The sequence below is a fragment of the Muscardinus avellanarius genome (assembly GCF_963383645.1).
Source record: "Muscardinus avellanarius genome assembly, chromosome: 20".
Taxonomy (NCBI): Eukaryota; Metazoa; Chordata; class Mammalia; order Rodentia; family Gliridae; genus Muscardinus; species Muscardinus avellanarius.
The window spans coordinates 5,505,634-5,526,919 of record NC_137806.1 but is presented as its reverse complement, the minus strand read 5'-3'; the positions used below and the strand labels follow the sequence as shown (position 1 = coordinate 5,526,919).

General features: G+C 46.2%; 1 protein-coding gene across 2 annotated transcripts in view; it reads right to left on the bottom strand.

The window, feature by feature from the left end:
- Window positions 1–21,286, bottom strand: part of ARMC3 (armadillo repeat containing 3) — a gene marked incomplete at both ends in the record, with an annotated part of 97,507 nt that overhangs the window by 9,703 nt on the left and 66,518 nt on the right. The window contains 6 exons of one of the 2 annotated variants that reach the window (XM_080716880.1): window positions 3,167–3,274; window positions 3,688–3,789; window positions 8,191–8,291; window positions 11,831–11,999; window positions 13,060–13,196; window positions 16,204–16,453. In XM_080716880.1, the coding sequence (XP_080573006.1) occupies window positions 3,167–3,274; window positions 3,688–3,789; window positions 8,191–8,291; window positions 11,831–11,999; window positions 13,060–13,196; window positions 16,204–16,453 (867 nt within the window). The remainder of the gene's footprint in view (window positions 1–3,166; window positions 3,275–3,687; window positions 3,790–8,190; window positions 8,292–11,830; window positions 12,000–13,059; window positions 13,197–16,203; window positions 16,454–21,286) is intronic. The other variant, XM_080716881.1, reaches the window with a different exon arrangement.

The following is a 21,286-nucleotide window of genomic DNA, read 5'->3' as shown; positions in this document are numbered from 1 at the left end:
TCCTAATGCCTCTTCTCTCCTTCCTGACACTGATAATTTATCTCTTCCCTCTTTTATTGTCAGCCTTGATAGAAGTTTATTGATGTCACTGACCTTTTCAAAGAACTATCTTTTTTTTTTCATTGATTTTCCTCTGTTATTTTTCTGTTTTCAATTTCATTGATTTTTGATCTTTAAGTGTACGGTTCCCTCTTATGTGGGGTTTATTTTCTTCTTTTTCTAGTTTCTTGAGGTAAGAGCGTAGATGATTGATTTGAGACCTCTTTTTGTTTCTCATATAAGTATTTAGTTTAATAGATTTCTGCTGTCGTTGGGAACCTGAGTTATTTCCAAAGGCCCAAGGTTTGATCCACAGCCTGTGGACCGCTGGGAGGTGGTGGGACCATCAAGAGATTGGCTAATCAAGAGGAAGTCTGGCCACTGTGGGCGTGCCTTCGAGGAAGATTCTGAGACCTCAGCGCCATCTTCTCTCTTTTTGCTTCCCAGCCACCAGGAGGTGAAGAGGGTCTCTCCTCCCCAGACTCCCACTGTGATACACTGTCCTGCCACAGGCCCATAGAGCAGGGCCACGCAAGTATGGACGCCAAGGCTGTTTACCCATTTGATCTTATTTAAATGGCATTCTCAAAAAGACTAAACTAGCTGAGGCTGACTTGGAACTTGCGATCCTCCCGTCTCAGCCGCTCGGGTACTGGGATTACAGGCGTGCACCACCATGCTAGGCTCAAACTGAGATGTAAAACCCCATTCGCCCAGAAGGGGCACAAGGTAAATGTTTAACCCGTCGTGATGGAGGAAGGCTTCAGAAAAACAAAAATATAAAGAAAATAAAGAATAGGAATTAGCACGTGCACCGGCACCGGGCAGGGGAAGGCCACCGCAGGGTCAGCATCCAGGAGATGAGGGAGCCTCCGTGCCAGAAGAGCAAGATGGAGACGCAGGGAAACAGTGAATGCTGGATCTGACGGGCGTCAGCTGCTCGGAACTCTGTGCTTTTCTTGACTTGACCTATTTCACTTGCTCTTAGTTACTGCTTTTAGTTGACTTTGAAAATCACCAATTTTTGAGATAGGGATAATGCCCCTGACATATGAGTCTCTATGGCAACTGCTGATGGCGTTCGATTACGCACACACAGACCCCACCAATGACCGCCTCGCCTTCAACCCTGGTTTCCCACACCTCAACCCATAAATATCCCCTAACCTGGCCGGCCTTGGTGGGGCGGATTGGGGACTTGCTTTCTCTTATCGACATTTAGCCACTTCGGAAAAAAAAAAAAAAATCTGGGTGTGTAGGGTGTAGTTTGCAGGTATAACGGCCCTGGGTACTGAAAAAGAAATAACCCCACAAAAACAGACACCATACTTTTTGCAAAGCTTGTTTTGGGGATTAACAGTGTGCAGTGGGTAAAACAGGTATAGTTGGGTAAAGACTTTATTATCTTTCATTTCAAAATAATAGTGCAGGGTGCGGGAGGCATACCAAGAAGGACGGATTGGTGAAGCGCATGCAAGAAAGCGGGGTGTTTCATTCTCGAGATCCAATAGAAAGGCCTGAACTGGGGAAGAAACAGCAAACACGGGGCGGGAGGAATCTATTCAAGAGACACTTAGGACAGAATAATGGGTAGGACTGAGATTCATCAAGTTTTGGGGATAAAGCAGGAGGACTTTGAGATGACTGTAGGGTCGGCGGTTGTAACAGGTAGAGAGAGGAAGGGGGAGGTGTGGGAGTTGGAATATATGGAATTTGAGGTGCCAGCGGGATGGGACCAAAGTGACCTGAGCGCTCTTCCAGTCAGAAGTAACTCTCTTGGTAAATTTTAAAGAAAGAGAAGGGACAAAATAAAGGCCTCAGCTCCTTAGTGAGGCCCTCTGCAACTCAGTGAGACCCTGTTTCAAAATAGAGAAAAAAAAATAGCGCTGGGGGTATAGCTCAGAGGTAGAATGCCCCTGGGTTCCATCCCCAGTACTATAATAAATAAATAAATAAATAATAAATACATAAGGCACTTTAAAACTACATCTCAGAGGCTGGCGTGGTGTCACACACTTGTAATACCAGCACTTGGGAGGCTGAGACAGGAGGATTGCACAGGTTCAAAGCCAGCCTCAGCTACTTAGTGAGATTCTGTTTCCAAATAAATTAGAATATAGGGCTGGGGTATAGCCCAGAGGTAGACAAGCCCCTGGGTTTCACCCCCCAAGTACCAATAAATAAATAAATAAATAAGTAAATAAATAAATAAATATAAAATAAACTACATCTCAGGAGTCTTGCTTAAGTTCAACAAACAGATTTCAGAAGTCAAATATTCAGAAGTCAAATATTCTGGTTTGGTATTTTAGGGTACTTGGAACTATACCCAGGGCCTCAGGCATGCGAGGCATGCACTTTACCACCGAGCCACACTCTGAGGCTCTAAAATTTCCTACGTAAAAGCTACCTCTCAAGCCGGGCTGGTGGCGTAAGCTTGTAATCCCCGCATTTGGGAGGCAGAGACAGGAGGATCACACAGGTTCAAAGCCAGCCGCGCTGACTTAAGAGACCCTGTTTCCAAATAAAAATAAAAATATATAAAATAGGTCTAGGAGTGTAGCCTGGAGGTAGAAGGGCTTCCAGACCCCCCCCCCCACACACACACACAAAAGGTACCTCTCAGCAGGGTGTGGTGGCAAATGCCTGTCATTCCAGTACTTGGAAGACAGAGACAGGAGGACTGCAGGTTTGAGGCCAGCATTAGCAACTTAGTGAGGCCATGTTTCAAAATTTAAAAACAAATTTAAAAAATTTAAAAAATGAAATAAAGCTGAGGGTGCAGCTCAGGGGTAGAATGCTCCTGGATTCAATCTCTCTCTCTCTCTCTCTCTCTCTCTCTCTCTCTCTCTCTCTCTCTCTCTCGCACACACATACACACACAATACATAAATAAATAAATAAATAAATAAATAAATAAATAAAAGCAGCCTCTCGGGCTGGAAGTGCAGCCTCGCAGCGCAGTACTTGCCTGGCATGCAGGGGCTTTGGGTTCAATCCCTAGCGCTGAAAAACAAAGAAAAAGAAAAGGGGAAAAAAAAAGCCACCTTTCGTCCTCACGAGCTCGCGGGTGAGTAAACTTGGGTGTGTCCATAACTGGGAGAAGAACACCAGACGCATTTCCTACCTGGACCCTTTTTCTTTGGCGGCACTTTTGCTAAGAACCGTATTGCGGCCCGAACTCGATTCCGTTTTGTCTTCTGTGGGAGATCCAAACCCAGTACTGAAACGAGAACTATTTTTTTTTTTTTTTTGGTCATTTGAAAGAAAGAGCCGTGACCAATTCCACTTGGCAATGAACAATACGTTTCCTTTTTATGGTCTACAAGGCCAGCCCTTCCATTCTGCGTTGGTTCCATTTGCCATTAGGAAGCAGGAACCAGACAGCCCTCCTTCTAAATTAACCTGAGAAACGAACAAAGTTTAAACAGACTCCGAGTCCTGCGTGGTTCAACATTGCTGTAAGTCCCACGGCAGAACAAAGGGGAAACCTAGATTTCCGTTCATCCTTGCCACGGCAAGATAAACCAGGCAATCCTACGACTGTGACAAGAAGAAGCAAGCTGCCAAAATCCCAAATCTAAAAATTGCTTTTGCTCCCAGATTAAGGGAGAGTTGGTGAGTGTAGATAAAGTGTCATTTTCTCACCTGGTCTTTTCTTTACTTGCTCTTCTTAATGACGACGAAGAAGAAATACTTCGGCCATAACCCACATCCGAGGATTTATCTTCCGTAGATGGAGGTGGAGAACTAAAACATGACACATTTGAAATTACGTACAAATTAAAATTTATTCACCGATATTAGTGTTATTCTACAAAACAGCTTCTTCCTTCCTTCCTTCCTTCCTTCCTTCCTTCCTTCCTTCTTTCTTTCTTTCCTTAGGATTGAACCCAGGAGCATTCTACCTCGGAGCTATGCCCCAGCCATTTTCTTATTTTTTAACCAGGGTCTCACTAGATTGCTGAGCCTCTCACAACATTGCTAAGGCTGTCCTCGAATCTGAGATCCTCCTGTCTCAGCCTCCCAAGTCTGGGATCACAGGTGTGCATCACCACTGATAAGTCAGGTCCCTCCCCCAAGTGAGGTCAGCAGGAACAGAAAGCAGAACCCTGGAAGCCAGAGTGGAGATATCACAAAGCTCCAGGTGCCTCGAGACTCCAAACATCGCAAGACTAAAGATGTCGCGAAAGAATAGGCATGCCTCCGATCCGCCACGTGACTCAGCCGGCCTATCAGGACTATATGCAACTCTCCAGACGCGTGGCCCATTGGTCCCTTCTCCCTGGCCGGCTGACTCTCCGGAGGGTACTGGGTTTGGAGCTGAATAAAACAGCGGTCTCTGATAACCTGGTTGGTGTTTTTACCTCCCTCCTAAACTCTGGTGCAGAAACCCAGGAAAACTTTTGGTTCCCCCCCTTTTTTTCTCTTCTTTTTCTCTCTTTTTGAATCCCGCACTCTCCGTCCCGCCAGCAGCTTGACTGCGATGTCCCGCGCCGGTGCTCGGCTTGCAGGCATGGCTCTGCCTGCTGCAGCCGCCACTGCCACCACCGCCGCGGCATGCAAGCTTCAATCCCGCTGCAGGCTCTGCCGGCCACCAGGGCCACCACCTGCACCCGCCCCGAGCCAGGCTTGTTGGGGGTGCACGCCCTGTGGCCACTAGTGCCTGCTCAGCCTGCCGACCACCTGCACGGGCCAGGACCTCCGCCCGCCACTTGGACCTCCCACAACCACCGTTTCAGCTCGACTCTGGTCCCTGCCAGAACCTCTGGCACACGGCCCAGCCTCGGCATCCACCACCAGGCTTGACTGGCAGGTGTAGCTCCACTCGCTGCCACCGATCGGTTCTGCCTGCCCGAGCCAGGCTCACTGGTGGTGCTCCTCGTGGCCAGGCCTCAGTGTCTGCCACGAGTCTGGCACCCATTTTTGTTTCCATGCTGCGGGCCTGGCAAGCCACACCGCCCACACACCACCGCTTGTGTGCCACTGTTTGATTCCGCCCATGCCAGTGCCGCCTACGCCAGGCACAGGCACCGGCACCACCCCAGCTCCACCCCGCTCCCAGCAGCTTTTCAGCGCTTCTGCTGCAGTCGTCACTGACTGGCGACACTTCACCCCGGTAAGTTCTCCATTTCTCTTGGTTAGTGGGTTCCAGATTTGGGTCTTCTGGTCCACTGGGACCCCAAAATCCAAGCACTTGGTGACCCACTGTCCCCTGGTCCACTGGGACCACCCTCCGGATGACCAGGTCATCCTCCGGTTTTTGAGAAGGGACTGAGACGTCTTTCCTGATCTCTTAACCCCCGTTTCCAAACGATTGATCAGGAAAATGGGGACGCCTGTTTCCTGTTCTTCATTTTCACCCATGAACCAATTATGGGAAGTCGAACCTTTAAACTAGCAGAGGACCTATGTATGCCCTGAGCGCCTGTCTGGCCTTGATACAAGTTGAGTAATGGGTTGCGGTAGCCCAAGAACAGTTAAGAACTTGTGTAAGCGGTCTGGTAAATGGTCGGAAGTCTTTATGTACAGGCTTTTCTCCCCTGCATTCCATCCCTCCAAATGCTCTCCCCCATCAGCTTCCATTTTCCCGCCAGCTGCCAGTTTGTGATGGTGCATAGTTGCTGCCTGGTGATGTCACAGTCGCCATCTTGGTTGCCATCTTGTGACATTACATAGTTGTGACATTGTGCAGTCATCATCTTGGCCTGGGCCAGCCTGCAATTTTGTTGAGTCACAGGCATAGTCCACATTTTGTGACAATACGTGGATGCCAGAGTCTGACCAGGCTGACTTGTAGGCAGCGCTTTCTGCAGACACTGATTTATAGGTTGTCTCCTCAATGACCCGGTCACCATCCTCCCACCAGGACAGCCTCCCACTCTAACCCACTCTGTTCCCTCTGCCTTCCTCCCTTAAGGAACCAACTCAGGAGGCTTTTCAAAAAATTAAGAAAGGCTAAATAAATATGGTCCTCAAACCCCTATCCGAGATTTGGTTAACATGGCATTTAAAGCTTTTAATTCCAGAGAGGAACAGGCGGAGATGGAGCGTACACTCTGACTTCGCCAAAAGGCAGATCCCTGGTAGCTGCCCTGCTGCTGGAGGTGGCGGCTCAGCCCTCTGGAGCGCCACCTAGGGGTGGAGGACAGCAACCACGATTACCTCTAGGAGCCTCCCTCAAGTGGGGCAAGGCCACGCCCATCAATCAGACTGTGCCCGGCGTGTGGCCAGGAGGGCCACTGGAACAGTGCCCTTGGAAAAGGGTGAGCCCCAGGTGCCTCAACACAGGGGGACCACCTTTCCAGACCAGGCCCCGCCGCTGGCCCTACTCGGCCTGGCTGAAGACTGACAGCTCCTGGACCCCTCAACCTCCATCCTCTTTGCCAGGCCGGGGTAACTCCAGGTAGCAGGTAGCCAGTTTCCTTTTTGGTTGCCTGCTCAGTCCTTCCATCCCTTCTGGTCCCTAGTTTTCCTTTTCCGATCTCGGTACAGGGTCATTGATGGCAAGCTCTCCTGCCCACGCACTACAGGCCCTCTTTTACAGGACAGAATTGATCTGCCTGAAGGCGAGGCCAAGTCTAAAAAGGGCTCCACTACAACATCCTCATGACAAACTCTCTTGCACAGTGTTGGGGCCCACTAAACTTCATTCTTCTTGGCATACTTCTCTTTAATGTTTTTATTTTGGCAGGTCCACTCGTTTACATAGTATGTTGCTCTCCCTCTTCGGATGCCAGACAGCCATAAGTATTAAACTCTCTAAAATTTGTTACTGATGCTCCTGACTCAATAGCATGTTTTCTCAGGAAAAATACTGCTATCATATTAATAAATCTAGTGACAATCTACCTCATGTCTTGAATGGCTCCAAGGGCCAGCAGCTGCTGGGCTCCTTCCCTTCTGGGCAAGGGCCAGCAGCTGATGGGCTCCTGCCTTTCCCAGGACTCACTCTCATGATTTGCTTTTTCTTTTAATAGCTCCTCATCCGTTAAAGTCTCCTCAAATACATTTCACCAAGCTGTGCAGGGTAACCTCCGACTCCCGCTGCAGCCATACTCCCACCTGCCCGCTTCCAGAGGACCCGACCTCTCCCGGCCAAGGGCCCCCCACAATGCCCCTTCACAGCAGGAAGCAGTTTAAGATTCGAATCTCCGCCCATTATCACCAAAAGGCAGGGATGATAAGTTGGGTCCCTCCCCCAAGTGAGGTCAGCGGAAACAGGAAGCAGAACCCTGGAAGCCAGAGTGGAGATATCTCGAGACTCCAGGTGCCTCGAGACTCCAAACATCGCAAGACTACAGATCGCGAGAGAATCGGAATGCCTATAAGACATCAGTGCCGCCAATCCACCACATGACTCAGCCGGCCAATCAGGACTATATGCAACTCTCCAGACGCGTGGCCCATCGGTCCCTTCTCCCTGGCCAGCTGACTCTCCAGAGGGTACTGGGGTTAGGGCTGAATAAAGCAGCGGTCTCTGATAACCCGGTTGGTGTTTTTACCTCCCTCCTACACTCCCTAACTCTATTTTCAACCTAACAACCACACCCAGCTCCTATTTCTTTCTGAAAGTCATATTTGGAGTAGACTTAACAGGGACATACTATTTTAAAAACATAGAAGAGAGATAAAAAAATCTCCCAAGGCTTCTCACAGGCTAGAACAGAAAGTATTTGTACACATGTGTCACGCTGACACTAAATTAGACATATAGATATGTTTGATCATTTTAAAGACGAAGGTGGAGCTTTGATTTTTAGTTCTACTATTTACTTATATCAAAGAAAAATATTGAGTAGTGGTGGTCATAGTCTAGTACATAGTTCTAGAGACCTGGAAACATAATCTAGCTTGGTTTCTCCTCTCTTTTCTTCAGTTACTCTAAGGGTAAGAACCCTGACATTAGAAACCCATTGGAAATTGATAACATGGAGTTAAAAAAAAAAACTGAGCAGAGAGCAGGTGTGGGGATGAGGCATACCCATGGTTATCTCAGGTCAGGTGAGAAGTGTATGGACCAGTTTTTATTTTTCATGGTCCTGTTAGGTACAGAAGAAAAGAAAGATACCATACTTGGAATCTTTAAATAGTTACATGTCAACAAACCAAATGCTGCTTCCCTGCACCCCCTGCCCTCAAAGGACTCACATCTCAGAAGATTTACTGTTGATCAAGAGAACGGCACGGTGATCACTCAGTTCTTGCAGGTAGAGCTCCTTCAGTGGCAAAAGTTTGGTGCCAGGATTTATCTGCAAGATAGAGTAAGGACCGAAAGAGCATTCTCTGCATCAGTCATGCTTTTGTGACATGAATCCTAACGGGGTATGTCCTTGACAGTTGGAGGGGTCTAATTCATTCACACGCTACATTTTATATTTACTTATATTTACATAATATATAAATATGTAATGTGCTATATATATAAACAACATAAATAATACTTTATTTATAGCTATATTCTTAGGACTGGGGCCTGTTGCTTGTGGGCACTTTTACCCATGGGCAGGATATTTTTCTCCAGTTCTCCACAATTGTTACAGTTTTCACTCAGCTGCTTTACATCATAATTGTTACCTCAGCTCCCGAAACTAAGTTCACAATCCACCTGCGCACCCCAGGGAGAATTGACTGTTGGGAAAAGTGACTAAGAACTGTACTGACCACTAAAAGCTCTGTGAGGTAACCCTGAGAATCGGCGGACACAGCCTTGATGCTGCTCTTTTACCAGCCTGATGGGAGAGGGCAGACTGGATCGACAGTGGAGATCTCTTTCTCACCCAAGATCCTGATCCTCTTAGAACAAGGTAAAGCGATTCTTTGAAAATAAGACACAGCCTGTTAATTTTCTTCTGCCACGAACCCTGCTATGGTTTTCCCCCTTTGTGCAGATTTAAGGCCAAGCCCTTCCAATGGGCTACGCGGTCCACCTCACCCGGTGCCCGTGTAGCGCCTTGACGTCATCCCTGCTGCTTTCCTGCTTTATCTGGTCGAGTCTGGCCACACTGGCCTTGGCACCGTTCCTTGGACATGCCAAGCTGGCTTACCCCCAGTGCCCCGTGGATTCCTCTGCCTAGAAAGATCTCCCCCGCGTATCCCCTCGGCTAGGGCTCTCGCCTTCCCCACGTCTGTGCTCAGATGTTAGCCTCCGAGTGAGGCTCCCGTGGCCAGCATCTCTACACGGGGGCCATGGAGCCCTGCGCCCCCAGCCCGTGGACGCACCATCCGGCCTCACCTCTTTCAGGGCTCCCCACCCCTTATCACTTCTCTTGGGGAAAGTATTTACTTGTCATATTTTCTGGTCGTCTATCTCTTTCCACTGGTACAATGGGTGCCATGGGAGCAAAGACCTTTGCCTTTGTTGTCCCTGACATAATCAAAGCCTGCGACATCAGAAACAATATTTACTCGCTACATAAGTCAGAGTTCTGCTTTACAGAGGACACTGTCTCATTGTTTTTGTATGTATGTGTATGTGTACATGCATGTGTGTGTGTGTGTGTGTGTGTGTGTATGTATGTTACTGGGGATTGAACCCAGGAGCATTCTACCTCCAAGATACACCTCCCACCCCGTTATTATTATCATCATCATCATTATCATTGTTATTATTTTGGTACTGGGAATGGAACCCAGGGACATTCTACTTCCGAGCTACACCCCTCGCCCTATTTTTTATTCTTTATTTTGAAACAGGGTCTCACTGTGTTGCAGAGGGCCTCACTAAGTAGGAGCTGAGGCTGTCTTTGAACCCCAATTCCCCTGTCTCAGCCTCCCAAATGCTGGGATTACAAGCATGCGCTACCATGCCCATTTTATTATTTATTTTGAAAAAGGGTCTCAGTAAGTTGCAGAGAGCTTCACTGTGTTGCTAAAGCTGGCCTCGAACCTGCGATCCTCCTATCTCAGCCTCTCAAGTATTGGGATTACAAGCGCACACCATCACACCTGGCTCATTAAATGTTTTAAGCACTCAGAACCAAAACATTCCGTCACGGTCTTATCTTTGGCAAGATCTTCCTAATAAGCGTCCACAGTTGGCTTTTCTGTACTTTCCTCGGTTCTCTTGAAGTTGCTGAGACTGGCCTTGAACCTGTGATGGATCCTCCTGTCTCGGCCTCTCAAGACTGAAATTACAGGCATACACCACGACTGGCTCTCTTAAAGCCTCTTGCACTGATGTGGTGTTGGTTCTTTTAAAATTCTTTTGCACTGACTGAGATGGCTTTACTTGCAGCAATGTCAGAGTGGGTTAAAAGGTAAGGTGGTGGTGGCGGAGGAGGCTGTAGGAGGAGTCGGGATTTAGTTTAGGATAGCTGTTTTTCATTATTCAGGATCTCTCCACTCCCCCTCTAGCATGACCCAGCACTCCCTTGCAAATATAGCTCAGGTCCATGGATCCTTCTTGTATGGTCCTGTCCCCTCTGCTTCTTTGAACCAAATTGGTCCAGGAAGGCTTTTTGCTCAGCCCGGTCCTAGGTTCCCGCACCTGCCTGGAACAGCTCACAGCTCTTGCTCCTCTGAGTCCTCCTCCCCTCGGAAGCATGTGTTGGCGCTTCCTGAGAGCCCTAGATGCCACCCAAGCTCTCTTCCTCTCTCTGACGCCCCCGCCCCTTCATTTTTTTTTCCTGCATGGGCTCTGCCTGACATTACAGCGTTTGGCAGCCCTTAAAGTTTTTTGAAGTCTTTGAGTCATCTCTGGATTCCAGCTTTGCATAAAATGGGATTTGTGAGGTTCTAAAGTTTTTTTCCATGATCTTTATTGTTTTGGGTTTCTAAAAGAGATAAAACAATAAGCTATCTTAAGCAGCCACATCAAAAAGTCCTCCAGATTTTAATTTTTCTCTTTCCATTCCTCTTAGTATGCCAAGTTCACTGTATACTATCTTACCATCACAGCTGTAAATACAATGAAGTAAAATATCTTCTATGTTACATTTTCATACCCAGTGTTAGATAATGAACTAGATTATAATTCATGAAATGAAAACCTTTTATCCTTATCATTAACACTAAGCCCTAGAAGTAACAGAACCCCCTATTTAAAAAAACTCCTTTTGCTGGGCGAGGTGGCGCACGCTTGTAATCCCACCGCGTGGGAGGCTGAAACAGGAGGATCACACAGGTTCGAAGCCAGCCTCAGCTACTTAGTGATGCTCTCAGCAACTTAGTGAGACCTGTTTCCAAATAAAATATAAAAAATCAGCAGGGCGTGGTGGAGCACGCTTGTAATCCCAGCATTTGGGAGTCTGAGACCGGAGGATCGTGGTTCGCGGACAGCCTCAGCTACTTAGTGAGGCCCTCTGCAACTCAATGAGACCTTGTTTCAAAATAAAGAATAAAAAATAGAGCAGGGGTTGTAGCTCAAAGGTCGAATGCCCCTGGGTTCCAACCCCATACTCACAAAAATAAATAAATAAATAAATAAATAAATAAATAAATAAAAGGTCTGGGAGTATATCCTGGAGGTAAAAGCCTCTGGCTTCCACCCTCAGTACCACCCCAAAAATAAATAAATAAATAAATAAATAAGCTCCTTTTGTATCTTATCTGAAAGTTGAAAGCCATTAGCAAGCCTGTTTAGCTACAAGTAAACAGATCCTAGCTAAAGTTGCACAAAAATGCAAAATCTTATGACCAAAGTTAAGGACCAGAGTGATGATTTTCAAACGTTTGTCTGTAGAAATACAAATTATGTTTAGTGCTTATAAAATGCCAATGTAATGGCATCACAAGTAAAGGAAAAATTATTCTGGTACAGAGGAAGACACAAGAATGTGAGGCCACTTACCCGACCGTAATCATAGAATCCATCGCTAATTATGTTACTTGACGACAGATAGCCGGTCTGGGCGTATTTCAGGGAAAGGTTGTTGTTGAGCAATTTGTTATAGGCTGCCTCGCTGAATTTATTTTTTCGGCTCACGGATAGATTAATTTCTTGAAGGATGTCTAAAACCCTGTCAATAAAAGCAAAACATGTTCTTGGCTTTCACAAGCAACCCAACACTGAGCTCCTATTCATATACTTGAGATTCTGAATTAAGAATCAAGATGCGAAGCTTCACGCCTCTCTAGGCTTTTTGATAAAGTAAGGCCGACAGAATGATGAGGGCATTCGGTGCCTTTGGAGAACGCGTGCCATGCAAGACCTCCTATTCAGGCAGCGTGAAGGCAAAACCATGGCTCCTGCCTGTGGCTCAATGGAAGGTGGTGGACCTTTAAGGGGTGGGGCCCATGGGAGGAAGTGAGGTCATTGGGGGCGTGTCCTTGGCGAGAATATTGCTATATCACCCCTTTCCCCTCTCTCTTTGCTCCTCAGTTGCCAGGGTGTGAGCAGCTCCCTCCGTTCCTTGTTCCCCCCAGGAGGTCCTTGACTTGCCACTGGCCCAAAATAGACCTTTCCTCTTTATAAGTCGATTCATCTCGGGTATTTCTTACAGCAATGGAAAGCTACCGAAGACACTTTGAGGGGGAAAAAATCAGCAGTCATTTAAAGCAAAACTAGCTTTGGACTCCAACTTTTTGGTTAACCAGGCAATAAGTAAAGAATAAGAATGGGTAGGAATCAATAAAGTCTGCCTGTCTAGGGAACTTTAAAACTCCCTATGCTACGCTAAAGGCAACTAAGTTTTTCTACCGTTTGTATGGAGAATGGATCGGGGGAAGGAGGTTAAATTGAGAATTCTGGTGAAAGGTTTGGGGAGGATGGAGATGATAATCATAGTTAGTTTTCAAGCTGAGGGATAAGATGGCATTGGGCAATAGCCGAAAAAAATGTAAGAAAAATATCAAAAAGAATAAGTGAAAAAATAAATACTAAAGATGACTGTGTAGGGGAGTGGGACCCTCGGGTTCGGGGGTGGGTTAGGATGCCCTGTCTCGCGGTGGCCCCTTCAGAGTCAGGGTCTGCAGGGCTCCTGAGCGGTCTGCGACTCAGAGCTCAGTAGGGACTGCGTGGCCTTCCTCGGGGCTGCTCGGTCATCCGAGCCAGGATCTCGAGGTGCACCGCCCACTCACCCGAGCCTGCACAGCTCGACGGCCGTCAGCTCGTCGTTGGCACACACCATCACGGCCTGGCTGGCGTGCCTTCTGACTTCGTCATTCTTAGAGTGCAGGAGCTCTACCAGGGGCTCCAGTCCACCACAGAGTCTTAACTAAAAGCAGAAACCACAGATTGACACGTTACAAGTAAAAGCATTTAAAACCACTTCTGCTTTATAAACCGAATTATTTCTACAAGCTCTTAAAAATAATTTTACCGGTGCACTGTAATGACACGACATCCCAAGAGTCAAAGCCATCCCTTCATACGCACACCCTTACCTGGTGTCTTACCCTCCAGATCCCACCCCGCTGGCCCTCTTGCTCCCTGTACATGAGACTGGCAGTGATACCTTCATACCCGGGGGTAACCTCTTTCCTTCCTCCTCACCCTCCCCTAATCTTCTTCACCTATTCTAGTCTCTCGCCTCTTTTATCTGAAAACCCTTTTGTTATTTCCTCACTAGATCCCATATATAAGAGAAAACATATGGCCCTTGACTTTCTGTTAATTTTTATTTTTTATAAGTGGAACATACTGAGAGTGGTGTATATTTACATCATGCTTCATGCCCTTCCCCCTCCCTTCCCCTTCCCCCCAATAGAGAGTGTCCAGGTTAATCATGTTGCATTTATGCTATTACACATATTCGGATGTAGCTCCTCCATTGAACAACCTCAGCTTTCTTCCTCTCCTATCCTTCTGTTCAAGCTTTGCTGAGGTTTCCCCTCCATCATCTGGAGTCCCTCTGGTATTCCCACTGCTCCCTAGCTTGGGCATATTAGAGAAAACATATGTCCCTTCTCTTTCTGTGCTTGACTAATCTCACTTAACATACTGTATTCTAGTACCTTCCATCTTCTTGCAAATGCTATTATTTTATTTGTCTTTATTCCACTGTGTGTATTTCCCATAATTTTGCAATCCACTCATCTGTTGTTGGAGATCTAGGTTGGCTCCATATTTGGGCTATTACAAACTGTGCTGCTGTGAACGTGGGATGGCCCTTGACTTTCTGAGCCTGGCTGGTATCACCTAGCACAACATACTCTAGTTCTAGCCGTTATCCTACAAACGACATGAATTTGTTTTTTATGGCTGAGTAAAATTCCATCGTGTGTGTACCACATTTTTGTTACCCATCATCTGCTGCACACCTGGGTGGGTTCTATGGCTTGGCTCCTGTGAGTTATGCTGCTGTAAACACGGGAACACAGGTACACTGGAGTATTCTAACTTTAATTGTTTGGAAAGGCGCTGGGGAGTGGTCTAGCTGGGTCATATGGCAGCTCCATTCCTACCCCATTCCGAGTTCCTATGAGCCTCCATACTTACCTCCAGAGTGAAAAACTTCATTATTTGGTTGCTAAGAGGTTTTAACTATGTAAAAAAAAAAAGTGTCTTATAATATGTCTATATTTAGATTTCTTAAATTCAGGGAGGAAATCTATTATAATAAACCTTTATAGACAGAGGCCCAATTTTCCATAAGAGTCCCCGGTAGAGTCACAGAGGGAGCTCTGCGTGATGCCAAGTGGTACAGGGCTGGGGAAGGAGCTTGCCTCCTTTCTGCCTACACGAGGGAGGCGCCGTGACTATTCTGTTCTGCTCCTTGACACTGAATACTCATTGGGTTGACTGACCGATGCGGCGTCATAAAGACGGCCCTGGTAGGCAGGTTCCTGGTCCTGCAGGGATGTCCCTGTCCCTGAAAAAAACTATGTGCATGAGATTGAGGTGAGGATTTTGAGCCTGGGAGGTTAACTGCATTATGCAGTGGGCTCAGGATAAATACAAGGATCCTCTCAAGAGGGAGACAGAAATGCCAAAAGCAGAGGTGTTGGCAGCTGGGATGGGAGCGACGTGCTTCGCAGGTGGCAGAGGTAGCACAGGTCACAAAGCAGGTGGCCCAGGGGGCTGGAAAGTGACTCCTGTTTGCCACTGTGCAGCACACGCCGTACTTGGTGGATGGGTATGAATGAACTGGGCCAAGAGGAGCAAGGAGAGAGGGTAGATGTCTCAGAGACAGACGAGAAATGATTAGACCAGCATCGCGGGACACTGGGCTATGGACTGAGAGCTGTGCTCTCGCGTCCCCGGGCTGCTGCCCTCACTGGCTCTGCTTTGAGCCCGTGGTTTCTCTAAGCCTCCTTTTCCTCATCTGTGAATTGGGATTGCGAACACACCTGTTGCAAGGGGTGCTTAAATGAGTGGAGAGGGCCCAGCACAGTGCCTGGCGCACAGCGGTGCTCAAGCAACCTGAGCTTTTGTTATTTCTGTTGGGGGTGAGGAACAAAGTCCTAGGCTGCAATGGTGCCAGGGTGACAAGCAAAAATGGAAAATAGAAAAAGCAGGTTTGTAGGTTTATATCAAGTAGTAATCGAGATTTACTAGGATCACCATAAGCACCAAGATTTTCATAGGATCAAAAATGCAAATTTGACCAGGTGGTAGTGCACGCTTATAATCCCAGCATTCAGGAGGCTGAGACAGGAGGACTGCGGTTTACTTCCAGCCTAGCTATTTAGTGAGTCCCCCTGCAACTCAGTGAGACCCTATTTAGAAAAAAAAAAAAAAAAAAAAAGCCTGGCATGGTGGTGTGCACACTTGTAATCCCCGCGCTTGGGAGGCGGAGACAGGAGGATCGTGCAGATTCGAAGCCAGCTGCTCTGGTTTAAGAGACCCTTTTTCCACATAAAAATATAAACTAGGTCTGGAGTGTAGCCTGGAGGTAGAATGGCTTCCAGGAACCCCATTACCACCAAAAATAAAAAACAAAAAATAGGGAGTGTAGCTCAGTGGTAGAATGCCCCTGGGCCCAGACCCGCAAAAATAAATGGATGAATGAATGAATAAATTATTAATAATAAAAAACCATAGGGCTGGGGGTGTCACTCGGAGGTAGAATGCCCCTGGGTTCCATCCCCAGTACCCCCCCCCACACACACACACGCAAATTTGCTGGGCATGTTGGAGAACACCTAGAATCCTAATACTTGTGAGTGATCACAGGTTGTAAAAGGGTAAAACATGCCGACTTGGTTCCCAGAGTGTGGTTCCCATTGCGAAGGACTCAACGACGGGTGAGTCCAAACGCCTGCGGGGGCGCGGGGACCCACCTCGGCGCGGGCCTCCAGGTCGCAGGCGGTGGCGGCCACGGCCAGCGCGGCCCTGCTCTGCACCTGCGGGTTGGCGGAGTGCAGCGGGCCGAGCAGGGCGTGCATGACGTCGTGGGCCTCGATGCTCGCGCGCAGCGGCTCCTGCAGCGCCATGTTGGTGAGCACGGCGGCGGCGTGGGCCACGGCCCCGTCCCGCTTGCTGGACAGGATGTGGATGAGCGGGTCGATGCCGTCGGCCTCGGCGGCAGCGCTGGACACAAGGGAGAGAGGAGGGCGAGTCATCGGGGCTCCGGGCTTGACCTCTGGGGCAGGCGACTAGGCTTCTACATACAACCAAGGAGCGCAGAAAGGCCATTGGAGAAATCAGGTCGGGGTGCTAGTGATAGATGGAGTCTGGGGAAATTTTAGGTGGTGTGCACCAACACCAGCCATGCTCTATTTCTACTGCTTTTTATTTTTTCGTGGGTCTGGGGCATTCGACCTCCGAGCTACACCCCCTGCCCTATTTTTTATTCTTTATTTTGAAACTGAGTTTCACTGAGTTGCAGAGGGCCTCACTAAGTAGCTGAGGCTGTCCGCGAACCGCCTCCCACCTCAGCCTCCGAATGCTGGGATGACAAGTGTGCGCCTACTGCTTTTTAGAAACCCTATTATAACTGTTTTTTTTTTTTTTCCCCAGTAGTAGGGATTGAACGCAGGGGTATTTTGCCTCTGAATCACACCCCCAGCCCTATTTTTTAATTCTTTATTTTGAAACAGGGTCTCACTGAGTTTCGGGGCGGGGGAGCCTCACTAAGTAGCTGAGGCTGGCCGCGAACCTGTGATCCTCCGATCTCAGCCTCCCAAGTTCTGGGATTACAAGCATGCGCCACCACGCCCGGCTCAACTCTTAATTTTTTTTTACTCACTCATAAGATCTGGAAGTCCTCTTCAGAGAATGTCTTATAAACTATTTCTGTTAGAGAAAACCTTAAATAGGAGGAAGGAGCAAGTGCGGGGACTGTCACATGCTTAGGGGAGCTTCCCTTTCCTGAAATGGGAGCGGCCATTGTGGGTGGAGACTAAGGTGGTGGAAACCAGCTAGTTCTATTGCATATGAATTTTGCTTTTACAAAATCATGATACCGATACGAATGATCTTATTAATGCAGGCAGTCTGTTAGGTTTCTTATTTTTAGTATAAAAAAGACTACAGCTATCATTAATGTCTTAACATTTTTTCACAATTAGAAAGCCTAAATCTTCTTTTAAGAACACTATTTTTCTATGGCCCTTGCTTTTTAACCACTTTAAAGGCTCATAAAATAACCCGGGAATGGTGGCACATGCCTGTAATCCCAGTACTTGAGAGGCTGAGAAAGGAGGGCCACAGGTTCGATGCCAGCCTTAGCAACTTAGCTGAGCCTCACAGTAACTTAGCAAGATACTGCCTCAAAATAAAGACTAAGAAGGGGTGGGAGTGTATCTCAGAAATAAGATGTCTGGGTTCAATCCCTAGTACCAAAAAGAATGTTTTCTAAAGTTCATCAAATGGTAAAAGTAAAAATTATTATTTTTAATTAGTGGAAGATTATTTAAACAGATTTATTTGGAGCTATTTTAAATTGATGATGCTCAGAAAAAGACATGTTCAAACAATATGATGTACAGAGCATCCTGGTTTTATTTTTTATTATTTTTATTTTATTTTATTTTATTTTATTTGGTGGTACTGGGGTTCCTGGAAGCCCTTCTACCTCCGGGCTATACTCCCAGACCTAACATATATATATATATATATATATATATATATATATATATACACACACACACACACATATATAAATATAAATATATATATATATATATATATATTTTTTTTTTTTTGAAACAGGGTCACTTAAGCCAGCGCGGCTGGCTCCGAACCAGCAGGATCCTCCTGTCTCCTCCTCCCAAGCGCGGGGATTACAAGCGTGCGCCACCACACCCGGACGCATCCTGGTTGTAAATGAAGACCCAGAATTATGTGTTAAAAATCCAGCCAAATTACATGTTAATAATAGAGGTCATCAAGACAACAAAAAATAACCAAGACGCCAAAAAACATGAACATTTCAAGTTTATAGTTGACGCATTTTCCCCCCTCCATTTAAGGTCATAAAGTGAGCCAAGTTGGAGGGGCAGGGGTGGAGTGAGGCGTCATGAGTTAGCCCATCACCCTGCATTCCGATGTATTTAACCTGGTACTGTCACTTGAATTAGCCGGTTGTGAAAAAGGACTGGTGAGCACAATTGTCCATCAGAAAGTGGAGAGAAAATAAAATCTCCGTGAGGAGACTGGAAGCCCAGGTGAAAGGAAGCTGGGATTGTGGTGCAAACTGGCTCGGAGGGACACTGACAGCAGAGTGGGATGAGGCTGCTGTGTGGCTCTGCAGGAAGAGGGAAGTTCTACGGTGTAGCCTCTGAGGAACACTTCCTACCTACAGCGATGTGGACCAGCCCAGCCAGCGCAGGGTGCGACACCGAGGTAAAGCTCTGCCCACGCCATTCCTACTTTCTCCTGGACTTGGCATACAGTGAACCTTTCTTGTACCATCTCCCTTTCTTTGGGAAGACATCCTTTAAGATTAAACTTTGATTAGATTAAGTATAACCAAAATTAAGTTGTATAAAATGTTGGAAGGCCCCTGCATCTCACTAGGATAGCCCAAAGGACCAGTATTTAATTTCCTTTCCTAAAGGATAAAATAAATACCTTTTTTTTTATATTGGAGATTGAAGCCAGGGGCTTTCTACCGCTAAGCTACATTCCCAGCCCTATTTTTAATTTTGAAACAGGGTGTCACTAAGTTGCAGAGGGCCTCACTAAGTGCTGAGGCTGGCTTGAAACCTGTGGGTCCTCCTGTCTCAGCCTTCCAAATACTAGGATTACATGTGTGTGCTGCCATGCCCAGCCAAAATGAACACTCTTTAAGACAATTTTAATTTTCTCTCCTATTATTGATTGCCATGGTCATTTTTTAATCAATAAGGGAAAACTTGGAGATTATATTATTGCTTATCAGAAATTTTATATTATTGTTTACATGATTTAATGGTTAATAACATAGAATTTTAAACAACAGCCAGACGTGGTGGCTTACTCTTGTAATCCCCGCGCTTGGGAGTTGGAGACAGGAGGATCGGGCAGGTTCGATGCCAGCTGTGCTGGCTTAAGAGACCCTGTTTCCAAAAATAAAAAAAATAAAAAGTATAGAATGGGTCTGGGAGTGTACCCTGGAGGTAGAAGGGATTCCAGAAACCCCAGTACCACCAAAAACATAACAAAAAATAAAAAACAACCAGCAGGATTTTTGTTTGTTTTTGGTGCTTGTACAGGATAAGCACATACTCTACCAATGAGCTACACCTATAGGTCATGGAATTTTAAAGTATGTGTATTTTCTAATTAATTAATATCTACCCCAGTATTCTCAAAAATCCTTTTTTCCTTTGAGTAAATTGTTCAGGCCAAAAGATTTCCTTTTGAAATGTTCACTTTTTAAAATATCTTGGTGAGTTAAAGAACAGTGGACCTATTTTAATGGCATCTATGATAGAAGCCAGAAGTATTTTCAGTATTTTCAGAGACTGCGTACCGATAAGTTCTCAAAGGCTTTGTCTTTTATGTGTGTTGAGGAGTTTGGGGGGAAATTTAAAGAGTACATAGGATCACACCCCATCATTCTGGTTTTTCCTGGAAACTAAGAAATGTCGGGTCAAGATGCAGGAATCCCCGTCAGGAGAGACTGAACAGGCGCAGCCGTTCGGCTTTCATTTGGCTTCCTCCTCCTGTGCGAATGCTTATTTCGCGTTGGCCCATATATCTCTACCTTCTGCTCTTTTCTTTGCTCTTTATGGAGACAGTAAATGGAAGTACATAAAAATCTAGTGTGTAAAAAGCCAAAGGTTCTAGCGCGTAGTGGAAGATAGCTTTTACTGTGTCGAACATAAAAGCTGGCACAGAAAGACGAATCATGAGTGCACATCTGGACAGAACAACTTGCATTATACGAACATTATCTGTCCTTAATTTGCGATGTGTGGCTCTAAGTCTAAAAAGAGTAACTGAAAGTAACTTATTGTGGTGCAAAATCAAACTATTATTCTTACAAAAAAAGCCAATTTCATGTATAGACACAGTACAGATTTTGTACATTTTTTTTTTACAAAAAGAATTGCATTAATTTTGTTTCCTCAAACCCGTTACTTTTATTTTTCTGTGTCTCTAGTATGGACACAGACTGAAGCCTGTCATATTTTTAAAACATATTTGTTTCCTAAATAGTACAGCATTATCCAAATGAATGGAACAGAAGTCAGGTTGCTTTGTTGCAAAATCCAGAACTACAGGGCCATATGTCATACAAAAATTCGAAAATATTTTTGATATTCATCATCCCTAGTCTCCATCCAGTTGGAGTTTAGTCAAGCCAGAGTTTAAAATTCAAATTTTTAAAAAATCTGAAAAACAAATATGGGAATGTATAAACACATTGTTTCTATCATGGGATACGGTAACAGAGGTGCAGTTGGGCTTGTCATGTGAATGCTAGGTCCTGGTTATTTTCCTCACCCAGTATTTCTCCATCTTCTCAATAGACCTAGTCCCATATCCCCTCGTGTGTGTGTGTGTGTGTGTGTGTGTGTGTGTGTGTGTATACACACACATAAGTGGTCTCTGATTTACAATTCAAGTTACAATTTTTGGGTTTTTTTTTTTTTTTGGTGATGCTGGGGTTCCTGGAAGCCCTTCTACCTCAGGGCTACACTCCCAGACCTATTTTATTTTTTGGAAACAGGGTCTCCTAAGCCAGTGAAGCTGGCTTCGAACCTGCGCGATCCTTCTGTCTCCGCCTCCCAAGCGCGGGGATGACAAGCGTGCGCCACCACGCCTGGCCAATTTTTTGGTTTAACAATGGTGCCAAAGCAGTACACTTTTAATGGGAACCATGGTTTAAGTCTTGAATTTTCGTCTTTTGCTAAGCTAGTAATATGCTATAAGATACTTTCTCAGGATGCTGACTATCACAACAAGCCGCAGTTCCCGGTCAAATAATTATGA